Below are 14,731 nucleotides of genomic sequence, written 5' to 3'. Positions count from 1 at the left end.
GGTCTCCCGGCGTCGGGGAAATGCGGGCGTCTACAACTAGACGCCCGGCATTTCACCCTTGCCGGGATAAGACAGTCGGGAAGCCGGCTGCCGGTATTTAGGCAGTCGGCTTCCCGATTGCCTCCCTTGTATACTAATGTTATGCAATAGTAATACCAGGTGGTTGAGCGTCCCGTGCCTTCAGCACAACTTACAGTAGTCCCAGACCAGCAATCAGGTTACTAGCAGGACAGACTGGATTTCCTGAGTGGACCCCTGGGTGCTCTGACATCCTGAGGACACAGTATAAGAGTATAAGATTGCAGTGGTGGCACTGATAAGCTTTGTGTAGAGCTGATGAACAGATGCATCATATAAATATGAGTATATCTGATATTTGTACCTGTTTGACACAGCTCGCTTCGGGCACTGGTGTATCGTACGCTGGAACGATGGGTGAGTGTGTGCGGAGGTTCTTCCGGCATCTTACAAGGGATGTCTCACCATTCTGACATCTTACTGGCCCACCTGATGAGCGACGTCACTCCCCCGACTGACAATGTGAAGGTGAGCAGATCCTACACCCCTTATCCATCCTGCCTTCATGCTCCATTCTCCCGTTACACACCCCATCTCCCTCTGTCTCCTGGCAGATATCTGGGTTTGTGCAGATTGGAACCAAGAAACAGAAAGTTTCAGAGGTTGGAAATGGTGACTTCCAGGGCCACCGGAAGAGAGAAGCCACTGCCAACACTGAGCTCTGTACCGCAGCCCTGCGTGGTAAGGACTTTATCTACAGCGACTCCTTTCTGTCTGTGTCACCCCATAAGGGGAGGGGAAGACTCGTAGCTCCCTTCTGTCTGTGTCACCCTGCAGGGGGAGGAACAGGCTCATAGCTCCCTTCTGTATGTGTCACTGTGTCACCCTGCTGGGGGAGGGACAGACTCATAGCTCCCTTCTGTCTGTCACCCTGCAGGTGGAGGGACAGGCTCATAGCTCCCTTCTGTCTGTGTCACTGTGTCACCCTGCAGGGGGAGGGACAGGCTCATAGCTCCCTTCTGTCTGTGTCACTGTGTCACCCTGCAGGGGGAGGGACAGAATCATAGCTCCCTTCTGTCTGTGTCACCCTGCAGGGGGAGGGACAGGCTCATAGCTCCCTTCTGTCTGCATCATCCTGGAGGTGGAGGGACTGGCTCATAGCTCCCTCCTGTCTGCGTCACCCTGCAGGGGGAGGGACAGGCTCATAGCTCCCTTCTGTCTGTGTCACCCTGCAGGGGGAGGGACAAGCCCATAGCTCCCTTCTGTCTGTGTCACTGTGTCACCCTGCAGCGGGAGGGACAGACTCATAGCTCCCTTCTGTCTGTGTCACTGTGTCACCCTGCAGGGAGAGGGACAGGCTCATAGCTCCCTTCTGTCTGTGTCACCCTGCAGGGACAGGCTCATAGCTCCCTTCTGTTTGTGTCACCCTGCAGGGGGAGGGACAGGCTCATAGCGCCCTTCTGTTTGTGTCACCCTGCAGGGGGAGGGACAGGCTCATAGCGCCCTTCTGTCTGTGTCACCCTGCAGGGGGAGGGACAGACTCATAGCGCTTTTCTGTCTGTGTCACCCTGCAGGGGGAGGGACAGGCTCATAGCTCCCTTCTGTCTGTGTCACCCTGCAGGGGGAGGGACTGGCTCATAGCTCCCTTCTGTCTGCATCATCCTGGAGGTGGAGGGACTGGCTCATAGCTCCCTCCTGTCTGCGTCACCCTGCAGGGGGAGGGACAGGCTCATAGCTCCCTTCTGTCTGTGTCACCCTGCAGGGGGAGGGACAGGCTCATAGCTCCCTTCTGTCTGTCACCCTGCAGGAGGAGGGACAGGCTCATAGCTCCCTTCTGTCTGTGTCACCCTGCAGGCCGAAGGACTAATACCCATTTCTTACCTTTGTCTCTCTCTCTCTATCTCTCCCAGCACTATGCACAATTGTCCTGTATGGAGGATCATTAATCAAAGAAGACACGCATCGGGTACGTGTATTTGTTTGTTCATCTGTGGTTTTAGTTGCCTGTGTGTCACACTATAATGTGCATTTGGAGAGAGCATGAAATACAGAACCCTCTAACGGTATTGTGTAACTGGACTTAATGAATTCATTTCATAAACAAATCAGAGCCAGTTTGTACAGCACTTTTTAGATATTTAATGCAATACAGACATTATGGGACGACTTTTAATAAAGACTAATTACCCTTGGTTGAGATTCATTGGCCCGTCACGTAGCATTTACACCAGGTATGACCTGCCGCAGACATTGTAAGTCTTTGCGCGAAGAGCGCTCTATGTAATCACAGGGGCTAATTTATGCGCGCCCAAGCAACGGCGCTGAAATGGACACACGTCTGCGTTTCTCCGACCACTCCCCCTTCACCACCCCCCAAACGCTCACAGCCTGTCGCACACTCTGCGATAGATTCCCTTCTGCGTGTGTAATCTCAGTGCGGCTTATGCGCAATGGCAAATAATCGGTCGATCTGCGTACGTAGTTGCATTTGCGATCGCTGCTGAATCGGGCCCTTTTTTGTTTTTCCTTTTTGTTCTTGGTTAAAACCATTTAAGGGTGTAAAAAAATAAAATAACTTTCAGTAGAAGTACCACCTCCACAAAGTATGACGCAGGTACTCCCATCTATGTCGCAATCACTATTGTTACTGTTTTGTTATTAACTTATTTCCTGCTTCATGTTATGAGAAGCATAGTCATTGATCTAGAGGAGTCCCTGGATAAGCATGTTATAATTAATTTGTAGGCACATTGTAGACGATCATGTGTTCTCTATCTCCAGCGCCTACAGGAGCTGTCTATTCCCCTACTGATCCGTCTACAGCAAGGTTCCGACCAGTGGGTCGGTCCGTACGCCAACAGTGACTGTCGGAAGCAACTTTATCGACTACTGCTGTCCCTGACATTGACTCCCAGCCCCAGACTCACTGCCCCTCTGCACTGTGCAGTCAGGATTTTCAGAGCTGGGATGACGGAGGAGAGCTTGCAGGTAGGTCAGCGGGGACTATGGTGATGGGGGAGATAAAGGGCAGAGTTTGGGTGCTTTACTGTATTTGTTTCTTCTTCATTGCAGGTCTCTATGTTCTGCACGGAGGCACTTGCGATTTGCAGAGTTATCATCCATCCCCGTGTGCCCACTCTCCAACGCCCCCTTCCACAGCATGGTCCCCGCCCGCCTCTGCAGGCAGATGTGCCGACCCAGCGACTCCCTGCTCCTCCACTTGCATTTCCTGCCCCATCTCTAGCAAATCATCTTTCTGCCAGGGCCACAGGTCCTCTCCAGCCAATGGAGTCTCAAGTTGCCCCACCAATGCCGTCACCACAGGAGACTTTTGGCGGAAAGACGCCACGACCCGTCTTTATCCACTATGAAAAAGAAGAGGCGTCCGATGTAGAGATTTCTTTGGAGAGTGATTCAGACGATAGTGTGGTAATTGTACCTGAAGGTCTCCTACAAAAGCCTGCACCCAAACCTGAACCTTCTCCACCCTCTGTCAAACCTCCGCCTGAAGAGGCCATGGAGCCTCCCGCTCCGGCTGTTGCTTCCCCGCCTGCTGCAGCAGTGCTGTCACCACCTCCTCCCGCCTGCCCCGGTCCCTCACCTGGTCCAGCTCAACTGCCCGTTGCTGCTGAATTGCCTCCTCCTCCACCAGAAGGTGACATGGTAATTAACATCAACAGCACCGATGAAGAGGAGGAGGAGGATGAGGAAGAAGAATTGTATGATGAGGATGATGAATTTTTTGATGAGGAGGAGGAGGAGGAGGATGAAGAAGACATAGAGGGGTTGGATGAAGAGGAGGAAGATTTTTATGACGATGAAGGTCTATCAGAAGAGGAAGATGAGGACATGGAGGGTGAAGACGAAGAGGAGGAGGGAGAGGAAGAAGAGGGTGAAATACATGAGGACATGCAAATTACTTCTGATTTGAAGGCAATGCATGATGCTGTGGAGGCAATGCAAGCGATACATGAAGAACATAAACCAGTATTACATGAGGTAGAGCCAGAGGAGGGCCCCCCACGTTTGTCGCCTGTTGAGGATGAGGGTGAGGATACGGGTCTGCTGATGTTGGTAGAAAGTGAAGAACGGGAGGCCCAAGTGGAAGAATCTCAGGACAGGGTCTCAGAGGCCGAGGTCATAAGCAGCCCACCCCCGCCGCCGCCTCCTGTGCTGACGCCGCCACCAGCCTCTGCTCCAGTTCTCGCTCAGGAAGAGGAGAGTGTGGTGTCAGAGTCCGAACCTTTGCCAGAGCCTGAATCTCCGGTGGTTACTGAAGAGCCAGCGAAGAAGGAGGAAGAGCATAAGAAGCCAGAGGTGGTGGTGGAGGAAGAAGAGGAGGTCATTCAGGAACCGGTAAGAACAGATTTACATTTCAGTAAACTGGGACGTGTCGGCCCTTTTTGTGAGGCCTGCAGACGCAGGGACACTGGGCTCAGCAACTTGGTTGTAGCAGGAATTCTGAGAACCAGAGTTTCTCCGAAGCCTGATGGCCAGCTCTATGTTCCCTATGATGACCCTATCCTGCGTATTCTGGGACACGTAGCGGATCTGAGAAAGGCACAGGTGGGCGTCTCCGTTCAAATGACGACACCTGCATTATTTACATACCTTCTCAGAGCCGCAGCTTCCAAAGGCGCAGCGCCAGTCACTCCTGCGTCCGCCTCTGAATCAGGCTATTAGGGTGATCAGCAATGTCATAGACGCTCATCTTCACAAGTCACAGAGAGGGGTATGATAGGCTCTATGGACTATATAATGTACTAGCAGATGTACCTGGTTTCACCAGAGTAGACTTAAGATTTTACGGTTTCCATCTCACCTCTCCAGTAAAACAATAATCCTTCACCACTATAGCAATGCATCACTGCTATAGTAAGACATTACCTTTCCTCACCTGTGTACTAACACATTACACTCCCTCACCTCTGTAGTAACCCCTTTTCCTCCCTCACACATGTTGTAACACATTCGACGTTTCCCTCCCTCACCTGTGTAGAAATACAATCCCTCCCTCACACCCGTAGTAAGTTATTCCCCTTCCTCACCTCTGGAGTAAAGGAGGTGCCCCCGCTCACCTCTGGAGTAAAGGAGGTGCCCCCGCTCACCTCTGGAGTAAAGGAGGTGCCCCCGCTCACCTCAGTAGTAACTTATTCCCCTCCCTGACCTCAGTAGTAACTTATTCCCCTCCCTCACCCCTGTAGTAACACATTCCTTTTCCTCACCTCTGTAGTAATTTATTCCCCTCTCACCTCTGTAGTAACACATTACCCCCTCTCCCCCCTGTAGTAACAAATTCCCCTCCTTCGCCTGTGTTGTAACACATTCCCTTCCTTCACCCTTAGTAACACATTTGACAATCCCTCCCCCACCTGAGTAGTAACACATTCCCCCCCTCACCTCTGTAGTAACACATTCCTTTCCCTCACTATCATATACTGTAGGGGAGCCACACCAACTGCCAGTGATGTTTGGCAGCACTTGGAATGACATTTTCCTAAGACTAAATCTAAGGAGGGTAGTTTTAACGAGGGAAGGAGAAACCAGAAATGGTGCAGTACCAAACTGGGCACGCACAGCATGACTGAGATGAAGATGTCTGTAAAGGTGCGTACACACTAGACTATTTGCTCCGTGAGCGACATCGTCTAGTGCGTGTTCCCGGCAGGGGTGTGCTCAAGTCTCATTAACGACACTGAGCACAAACACTGAACGATATCATGAACTATATCGTCCAGTGCCGGGCTCCCTCCCTCATTCCCGAACATGCAACAGCCTGACGATATCGTCAGGTTGGCCTGCATGTTCGGGCGATGAACGACCAAGACAAACGACCAGCGGGAGCACTCATCGTTGTTCGTTATCGTTCATCGTTTTTGCGCACAAAAATGAAGGCTATTTTGGACAACTGAACAATGTGGTTATCGTTCCGTCGTCCAAAATATCGCACAGTGTGTACGCACCTTTAGACCCCAGTAAACGGCAGACCAAAGTCCAACCACAGCTGTTCAAAAGGTTTGAAGATAGCATCTTCCCCATGGAGGAGACCCCCATATACCAGCCAGATATTGTCCGAGCTGAGCATGTCCAGTTCAGGGGTAAGAGCCATTGAACCGAACTGCGACATCAGGGACCTCCCATACCCCATCAAATGGGCAAAGCGCCACACCAGGCAGGCCTGTTTCAGCAGCGGATTAGGCCTAGGCAACGCTAACCTGGAAAGTAAAACCTGCACTTTGTTTGAACAATTCATTTCTTTAATCCACCTTTTCAGTCCGCTTTGTTTCTGCAATGAGGTGAGGCAAGTGCCTGGTGTAAGAAATGGTGGTTTCAGTTATCATTTTCATTAAAGAATAAACTTTTTGTAAATTACGTCCTTGGCTATAACCAGCCAGCTTCCCGGTAGTTTGCACCCCTTTGCTTTGCTTCTGGCGTGGCAGGGTACCTGGATACACAAGCCAGGTCACATAAGCAGGGCCAGTCCAAAATCCTGTTTTTGTTTTTTAAATAATGTGCAATTTAAGATAAATTTGCGGCTGATCTTTTGACAAAAGGTGGCATTGAGTGTCCCTTTTCATCATCATGTATGATCTGCAAATGATATTACTACCAGCTTGGTGGAACGAATTTGTGCAAGGGAGAATGTCGATACATTGGATTAGGTACGGCTGCAGTAGGCGTCTAATCAGCTGCATTGTCAACGTTCCACTGAGCATCGTATACAATAATCGTTATACCTGGAGAAGCATTGGATGCAGACATAGGCAGGGAGGAGTGTTCGTCTCACTCAGTGTTTCTCAACCTGGTCCTGGTGGAACACTGACAGTGCATGTTTTTCAGATCACCTAACTGGAGCAAAGGAGTGTTAATTGACTAAAGGGCCCCATACAGCTGCCGGCTAATTCCCCGATCTACCTGGAACTGCTGATCTCCTGGTTGGAAACGCAGATCGGCAACCATCGAACGGCGATCCATCTGGGAATCAGTGAAATTCTTCCTGTTAAAAATCCCCGTTTTGCTGATCCCGATCATATTTTGGTCGGGATCGGCTAATCGGGGAAATCCAACATGTTGGATTTCACTGATGCCCTGACCCTGACGTATGGGGATTAGGGAATTGCCCCAAAACATTGCTGATGTATGGGGGTGCCCTTTGCACTTTAGATTTACAGATGCTACTTATTATTCCTGTGGATACCTTGAAAACACGCACTGTTAGGTTTCCACGAGGAACGAGCATGAGAAACGCCTGTCTAGTCTTTGGAATGGAACATTGGCTTAGTAGTTAGGGGGAAGTTTTTTTTAAAAGGATTAAAAAAATATTCCCACCTTTTGGAGCATTTAAACCCTTCCCAGGTGATCACTGAATTGTGTCACTAGATCATATGCTGTTGCTATATTTTGTTGCCTGATTTAAGTGGATTTGACTGTCCCTGATATTTCCTCAACACAGGAGGAGATGCGCGACGCAGATTCCATGTTGGCGGACTTTAACGACTGCCCCCCGGATGATGACAAAGTCCCGGAACCGGTCACGTGACCTGCACCCGTTATCCCACCTCCTGGATCCTTAGCTCCTCTCAGTACCCGTTTGTATTTAATAAAAAATAAATAAATAAGTACCCGGTAACGACACACAATAATACACGACCATATGCTGTAGAGCGTACCGTGGACATTTTCTACCATGTAGTCTTTGCTGACAAGTGTACATCCTTCTCCTTCTCGTAGATATGTTTTTTTTTGTTTTTTACTTTTTAGTTTACTTTAAAAAAATAAATAAAAAAAATCTACTTCCTTGTTTCAAATTTGGCTCCAAACTTGGTATTTTTTTTTTTTGGGTTGTTGGTAAAAATAGGTGTGTTTATTTGCAAAGGAGAATTATTATTATTTTTTTGTTTTCTTTTTGAATTTTTTTTTGTAATCTGGTAATATAGGAGCCTTAACCTTCTGTTGTAATGCACCAAATAGCTTGTGTCCCTTCCACACAGTGTAGCACTTCAACAAACCCCGCCTATGCATCAACTAGTTTAGGTGACTGGTGTGATCTCAAAATTCAACTCGTTGGCAGCCATTTTGGCATCTTAACCAACCTTCAGCCAATCATGTTAGTTCCTCGTGGCTCAGTGATATCACTCATGTTTCATACACTGCGTATGGTCTGCCGACAAAATGGCTGCCTACTGAGTAAGTGAGCAGTGCCAATGTACATCTGCGCCCATGTATAATGCTTAGGTTAAATAACAATCGTATAATGGTACCGGCCATGTTGTTTGTGCCAAGTCGGACAACGCAGCAACTGTTGCTCATTGTGTATCCCATGCTACATGACCTGACTCTGCCTTCCCATACATAAGATGGATAACACCGCCTACACAAGCTGAGGGCACTTGGCTGCCCTAGGGACACTTCTATGTCCAAGTGTTGCTTATTCTCATGTGACTTTCTTGTCTGATATTTTTGTTTTTTGGTGACTATTTTCACAATAAAACTGGTATTTGGCAGATTAGTCTGATTATTCATTAATCACCATGGAGCCTAGTGCTTTGTGTGTTTCTTAATATTTTGGGGGTTGGTTAATTGAGCTTCAGGAAATTGGGTGAGTGGTTTTAGGGTGGTGGGTATGCCACAGTTGTGTAAGAGAGGGATCAGTGTGTGGTTACCGTTGTGTGTGGGAATATAGGCCCTGATTCAGAGCCGGACGCTCTGACCAGAGCGCTCGCTCTGAATCAGGGCCCACCTCCATTAAAATGGAGCGTCCTCCTGGACGCTCGTATAGCTGTGGGTCACCACCCACAGCATATACGAGCGTCCAACAAGATGGTCAAGACCATCGCGACCATCGGACTTGCGAGTGAAACCCTGTGGTCGGGTTTCTCAACCGCAAGCCCTGGAGTGATTTTGGCTCTATCAGAGCCAAAATCACTCCCACTGACATCACTAGTGATGTCAGTGGGGCCGGCTTCAGATGGTAGGCGTTCCCATAGGAACGCCTCCGTCTAGCAGGCCCACCAAAGGGGGCGTGCTGTCAATCAACATCGACAGCACGCCCCCTTTGGTGCGAGACTCCGAGCGTAGGAAAGTCCTTCGCTCGCCGGGTTTCGCGCATGCGCACGACGGAGCTCCCTCCGTCGTGCGCATGCGCAGTGGGGAACATTGACCCACTTGCGAGCGTACTGCCGCTCGCGAGTGGGTCTGAATGACCCCCATAGTGTGTATGTATCGGCCTCAACACCACACACAAGCCTCAGATCAGTGTTGCACCAAGTCGGCCATAATTACATGCGCATTGCCTGCACAGTATTGAAAGCAGGGGTTCACCCGTATGCCGAGCAGTGCACATCTACGCAGCTGAACTAGCCCTGTCCATACGTTTAATTTCTTGAAGTCCGTGTGCAATTGCGCTAGCTCTATCCTTAGTGCAAGAGCTTCATCTTGCCGCATAGCCTGCCATTCTGTACACGTAACCTGAGCGCCAATACCCCTTTACCACCCATTTACACACATTCAGCCGCAAGTGGAAATGCAACTGTGGGGTCTATTTACTAAGCAGTGTTAGGAGACAGTGAAAAGTGATAAGGTACCAGCCAATCAGCTCCTGTCATCTCAAAGGCTGTGTTTGAAAAATTACAGTTAGTAGCTGATTGGCTGGCACCTTATCACTTTTCACTCTGTCTCCTAACACAGCTTAGTAACTAGACCCCTGGGTGATTTATCTATGACTGAGTCGCCTGTAGATGTATGAGCTTGTTCAGCAGCAAGCGGAAACGCACAAAAAACATCCGCAAAAACAAAAATTGCGTACGACTCGGCATAAGTCCTGTTTTTAGTAAATGTGAACAGGCTGACCAGGTGAACAAGCCCACTGTGAGTGGCGAAACGTGCGTCCCTTTATAGTACCCGGCGGAGGCAATAGGGAACCCATGACAGCTGTCCCTGAGAGACGCTGATCCTGCATTACGCTGGAATCATTCACAGGTATATTTATGTTCTCATCACTCTCTCATTGGTTCAGTGGAGGATCCCTGTAGTGCACAGCAACAGGTTCCACGCCGGCTGACACACAGCAGTGGTGACCTCTTTCTTTATAGCTACTCCTGTCCGCACTCTCCTAGGAGCTGTTCACTGCAATTGCACATAGCAGGAGGGGTGGCCATCGATGATTGCCATCGATGGTACATGAACCATCGATGGCTGCTGCTGTTTGAGCTTAGTGGCCGCCGGGGGTATCATGCTACTCATACATCGATGGCAAAGTACCATTGGCTTTCCGATGTTAAAACTATTTGACATTGGTGATAAACCATTGATGGGTTTGATTAATTGATGGTCGATGGACATCCTTACAAAGCAGTCATAAGCCACCAGTGCAGGGTCTAGCTACTCTTTTGTAACCTATACATACCGTCCCAAAAGAGAACAGAGACGTCTCTATCTTTACAATTTAGAATGTTGAAATTTAATATGTACATTGTACACAGAGATACATAAAAATACACTCTATTACGGAGATTATTATGCACTTTCATAAACCCATAACACCTACCCGATTTCGGGCCGATTCCCACAATTTTCGACATGCCGTATGATGGATCATGTGGAAATCGTGTGGCTTTTTAGGTAGGATGCGATGCGCGCTCCCGCAGCGGTCAAAACGTATCGTGTGATCAGATGTGCAGTCCATCTTCTCCGTCGTGTTCGTATGCTGATCGTGCCGGTGTTTTCAGCATGCGATGCATCGTGCGTCCGAGCGGCTTCATTTGTTTAAAAAAAAAAAAACCTGTAATAAAATAAGCACAGATACAGGGATGGTTCAGTGAGAACCATCCGTGCATTTGTAAAAAAAAAAAAAAAATGACATGCAACCAGCCCTGTGATTTTTGGGACCCCTTTATTGGGGGTCCCCAGGGATCTGCGGCCTGGGCTGACTAGCGGTTGGGGCTGGTGCTGCGGCTGTAGGGCCCAGTGAAAGGGCTCCTCTGGCTGTGGCATCAGCCCCCGCTAAAAGAAAGTCCGGTGCTGGTTCTGGAAAATACAGGGGAACCCTACTCAGTTTTTTCCCTGTATTTCCAGGACTGTATCGGAGCCCAGTGCTGGTTGCACAGAATACTGGGGACCCCTATGTCATTTGTCCCCCATATTTTGGTTCTGACTAGCCTGGTGCTGGTTGTACTTACTTTTTTTTTTCACAGATGCACGGATGGTTCTCACTGAACCATCCCTGCATCTGTGCTTATTTTGTTACAGATAGATGCATGCATCACGGATCTCCCCGTGCGTGCATCAGTCTTTCTTTTTTAACAAATGAAGCCGTTCACACGAGCGTGAGATCATATGTACATCGTGTGGCAGGACTGCTAGGTGTTTGAAGGGAAAACGGCACGGTGAGTCGCATCGGCCTCATCGAGCAGGTGTATGGCCAGCTTAGGTCTATTTTGCTGCTGTGAAAATGACACATGTATGATTTATGCTGATAACTAAAACTATCTGCACAATGACAGAAGTGAATTACCTCATTTGTACATATTGAGCTATAACTATGATTGTGTATAATTATGGTATATTCTGCATATTGGCAAAAGTGAATATACTGAATTTCTTCTTCAGGGTCCATAGGCTCCACAGGGAGACCTTTGGGTATAGCTGGATCTGGATCCGCGGGCACCACGCAGTTAAAAGCTTTAGCTCTGAGGATGCACTCGGTCCATCCTCTATACCCCGCCCCCGAGCCACAGGCACCTCAGTTTTAAGTTGGTGCCCGGCCGGAGTCAGGTCACTGTTTAACGCAAGTGGGCTGATTAGCAGGCCCCCCATACCCCGCGTGTCCACTAGACCACCAGGGACTTGTGTTCGGCAGCTGGAGCCGGTGTCCTGGGGGTTAATAGCCAGCCAGAGGAGGCATCCTTCCCTGTTTAGCGGTTCCTCAGCTCAGCCCGCCTTTCTGCTTGGGTCTGGAGTTGCTGAGCTGCTCTCCTCCTACGGCCACACCCCCTCTGAGGTCTCCGGTGGCCATCTCCTGTTGCATCGCAGATCTCTTTGGCAGCGTGCGGACCGGTCCCCCTGTATACCTCTCCCCTGGGGACTGTGTATACAGCGCTATAGCCCTCCCAGACACTGAATCTGGGCAGGTTTATTGTAGTGCCAAGGTGCAGTAAGTACTTCTTCTGCATTATGCTAGCGCTGGCCGCGTCTTTTTTCTGATTCTGTCTATACCTATCCCTTTCCTTTTCTTACAGCCCAGACAGGTGCGTGTAGGGAGGTTTCTTTGATCTCACATATATAAACTCAAGTATTTGTGAGGTCTGTGAGGACGATTATATGCTGCACGGTGCCATATTGTTGGACCAGTGTGTTGCATATTTGTGGGTACCCAGGTTTGTAAGGTGCTATCAGTTGCCTGGTCCCTCAAACCCCCAAACAATGGGACAGGACCCTCCTTGGGTGTTTTTTTTCTCAGGTGCTGGCCTCCATTGTGGATTGCCTGGCGGTTCTGGACATTTTGCCCCATATGGGGTTACCCCAACCACCCATCCTCCCCTCTCAGGGTATTCCTCAATTATTGCAGTCTACTCCTGGGTCCACTTTCAGGGGTTACCGCTCTATATGCAGTCTCCTCCTGTACCTCAACAGTCTGTCATTTCCTTTCAGGGACTTCCACAAGCTGGACAACCACCTTGGGTGGGATGTGTTTTCTAGTTCAGTCCAGAATCTGGCAGCTTCGTCTATGGCTTTTCAGACCATGCTACGGAGTGAAAAAACCTCAGAAGGCATCTAAATGCCCTATGTCATCCCAGTCTAAAGGATGCTTGGGTAAAAGAAGTGGTGTCTCAGGGGTATGCCCTCTCCTTTCGTCACAGACCTCACCAGTTCTTATGCACGAGCCCTCCTCTGGACTAGACCAAGGCCTTGCAGATTTAGGAAGCCATAGAGTCCTTGCTGAAAGCGCAGGTAATTGTTCCAGTTCCGTTTTCTCAGCACGGGACTTGTTACTACTCTACTCTGTTTCTGGTTCAAAAACCCAATGGGTCTCATTGGCCTATCCTCAGCCTAAAATCTCTGAACAAGTTTCTTAGAGTGCCCAGATTCAAGATTGAAACTTTGCGATACATCATTCTGGCTATGGAACCTGAGGATTACATGGTAACCCTGGACATCCAGGACGCATACCTACATGTTCCCATAGCATCTTCCCACCAGCGGTATCTGTGGTTTGCTATACTGCAGCAACACTTCCAGTTTCGGACGCTGCCTTTTGTCCTCCCCAAGGGTATTTACCGAAATTATGGCTGTTATGGCAGCTGACCTGCGGAGTCCAGGGTATACGACTTCTTCCGTATCTCGACGACCTCCTCTTGCTGGCAAGCTCTCCGGAGGTACTTCTACAGCATCTGCACTTGACTATTGCTTGTTTGCAAGCACACGGGTGGCTGATAAACTGGATAAAGTCCTCCCTAATTCCCTCACAGAGGATGGTTCATTTAGGTGCCCTTTTGGATTCTTATAAGCAGAGGATCTTTCAAATTCCAGAAAAAAATCTCTCTACAACTACGGGTGCGCAGTTGCCTGCAGAGTCGCCGGGTGTCGGTTCACTCAGCAATGCAGGTTCTAGCATCCATGGTGTCCACATTCAACGTGGTGGAATATGCCCAGTTCCATTCCAGGCCCCTGCAGGCTGGTGCAGGCCCCTGCAGGTTGAATGGTTACCGCACTGTATCAGGACTTTAGATGCTGGTGCTGTCTCTGAAAGTGCGCCTGTCTCTGTCTTGGTGGCTTCAGACAACTCATCTCGCCAAGGGTCGCCCCTTTTGGATCCCGGACTGGGTTCTTCTGACAACAGATGCCATTCTCCGGGGTTGGGGCACAGTGGCAGGTCCACACTCGCTTCAGGGCCGTTGGACAGCGCACAAAGCAGTTCTCCCGATCAACATTCTGGAACTTCGGGCTGTGTACAGGGCATTCCAGTTGTCAAGACACGTTCTTCAGGGAAAAGTCGTGCAGGTTCAGTCCGGCAACGCCACCAAGGTGGCGTACATCAACCATCAAGGGGGCGCTCGAAATTGAGCAGCGATGATAAAGGTATCACGCATCCTGTCTTGGGCAGAATGCCACCTCCAGGCCATTTCAGCAGTGTTCATTCTAGGAGTCCTCAATTGGGAAGCAGACTTCCTAGGCCGTCACGGCGTGCATCCAGGGTAATGGTCTCTTCACCAAGAGGTGTTTCAACTCCTTGTGGACAAATGGGGCTTCCCAGAGGTGGACCTCATGGCCTCCCGTCACAATCACAAGTTGCCAGTGTATGGGTCCAGAACAAGAGATGCCGAATCAAGCTTGGTGGATGCTCTGTCGGTGAAGTGGATCTTAAAGTTTGCGTATCTGTTTCCTCCAATATCTCTGCTCCCTCGAGTTCTTCGGAAATTCAAGCAGGTCGGCGGTACAATCCTGCTTCTGGCTCCGGCTGTATTAAGGATATTCGATAACCAATTTCGTAATATTAATTATAGTAATGGCTATATATTTTTTGGCTGCTGGATACACGATATAATATTAGAATGAGCCACACTATCAGAATATTTAGCAGTATTGATGAGCTTACAATAGAGAATTATTCACTACCGATCTCCCCACCGATCTCTCACTAGCTGCATCTCTCATAAAAAAAAAAAACTGAGGGGAATTAAGAATTTTAAATGTACTTTCGCCTCCATTGGAGTGG

General features: G+C 49.2%; 1 protein-coding gene across 1 annotated transcript in view; it reads left to right on the top strand.

Moving 5' to 3' along the window:
- Positions 1-7,826, top strand: part of PELP1 (proline, glutamate and leucine rich protein 1) — a 45,556-nt gene extending 37,730 nt beyond the window's left edge. The window contains exons 12-17 of the mRNA XM_088446172.1: positions 396-546; positions 633-759; positions 1,929-1,984; positions 2,800-3,006; positions 3,091-4,374; positions 7,472-7,826. Coding sequence (XP_088302298.1) covers positions 396-546; positions 633-759; positions 1,929-1,984; positions 2,800-3,006; positions 3,091-4,374; positions 7,472-7,558 — 1,912 coding nt within the window. The 3' untranslated portion in view covers positions 7,559-7,826. The remainder of the gene's footprint in view (positions 1-395; positions 547-632; positions 760-1,928; positions 1,985-2,799; positions 3,007-3,090; positions 4,375-7,471) is intronic.
- Positions 7,827-14,731: the final 6,905 nt, after the last annotated feature.

This window comes from Taudactylus pleione, unplaced genomic scaffold (assembly GCF_031769625.1).
Source record: "Taudactylus pleione unplaced genomic scaffold, aTauple2 ptg000393l, whole genome shotgun sequence".
NCBI classification, from domain to species: Eukaryota; Metazoa; Chordata; class Amphibia; order Anura; family Myobatrachidae; genus Taudactylus; species Taudactylus pleione.
Note: the sequence above shows the minus strand (reverse complement) of the source record. Positions and strands in the feature narration are given on the sequence as shown.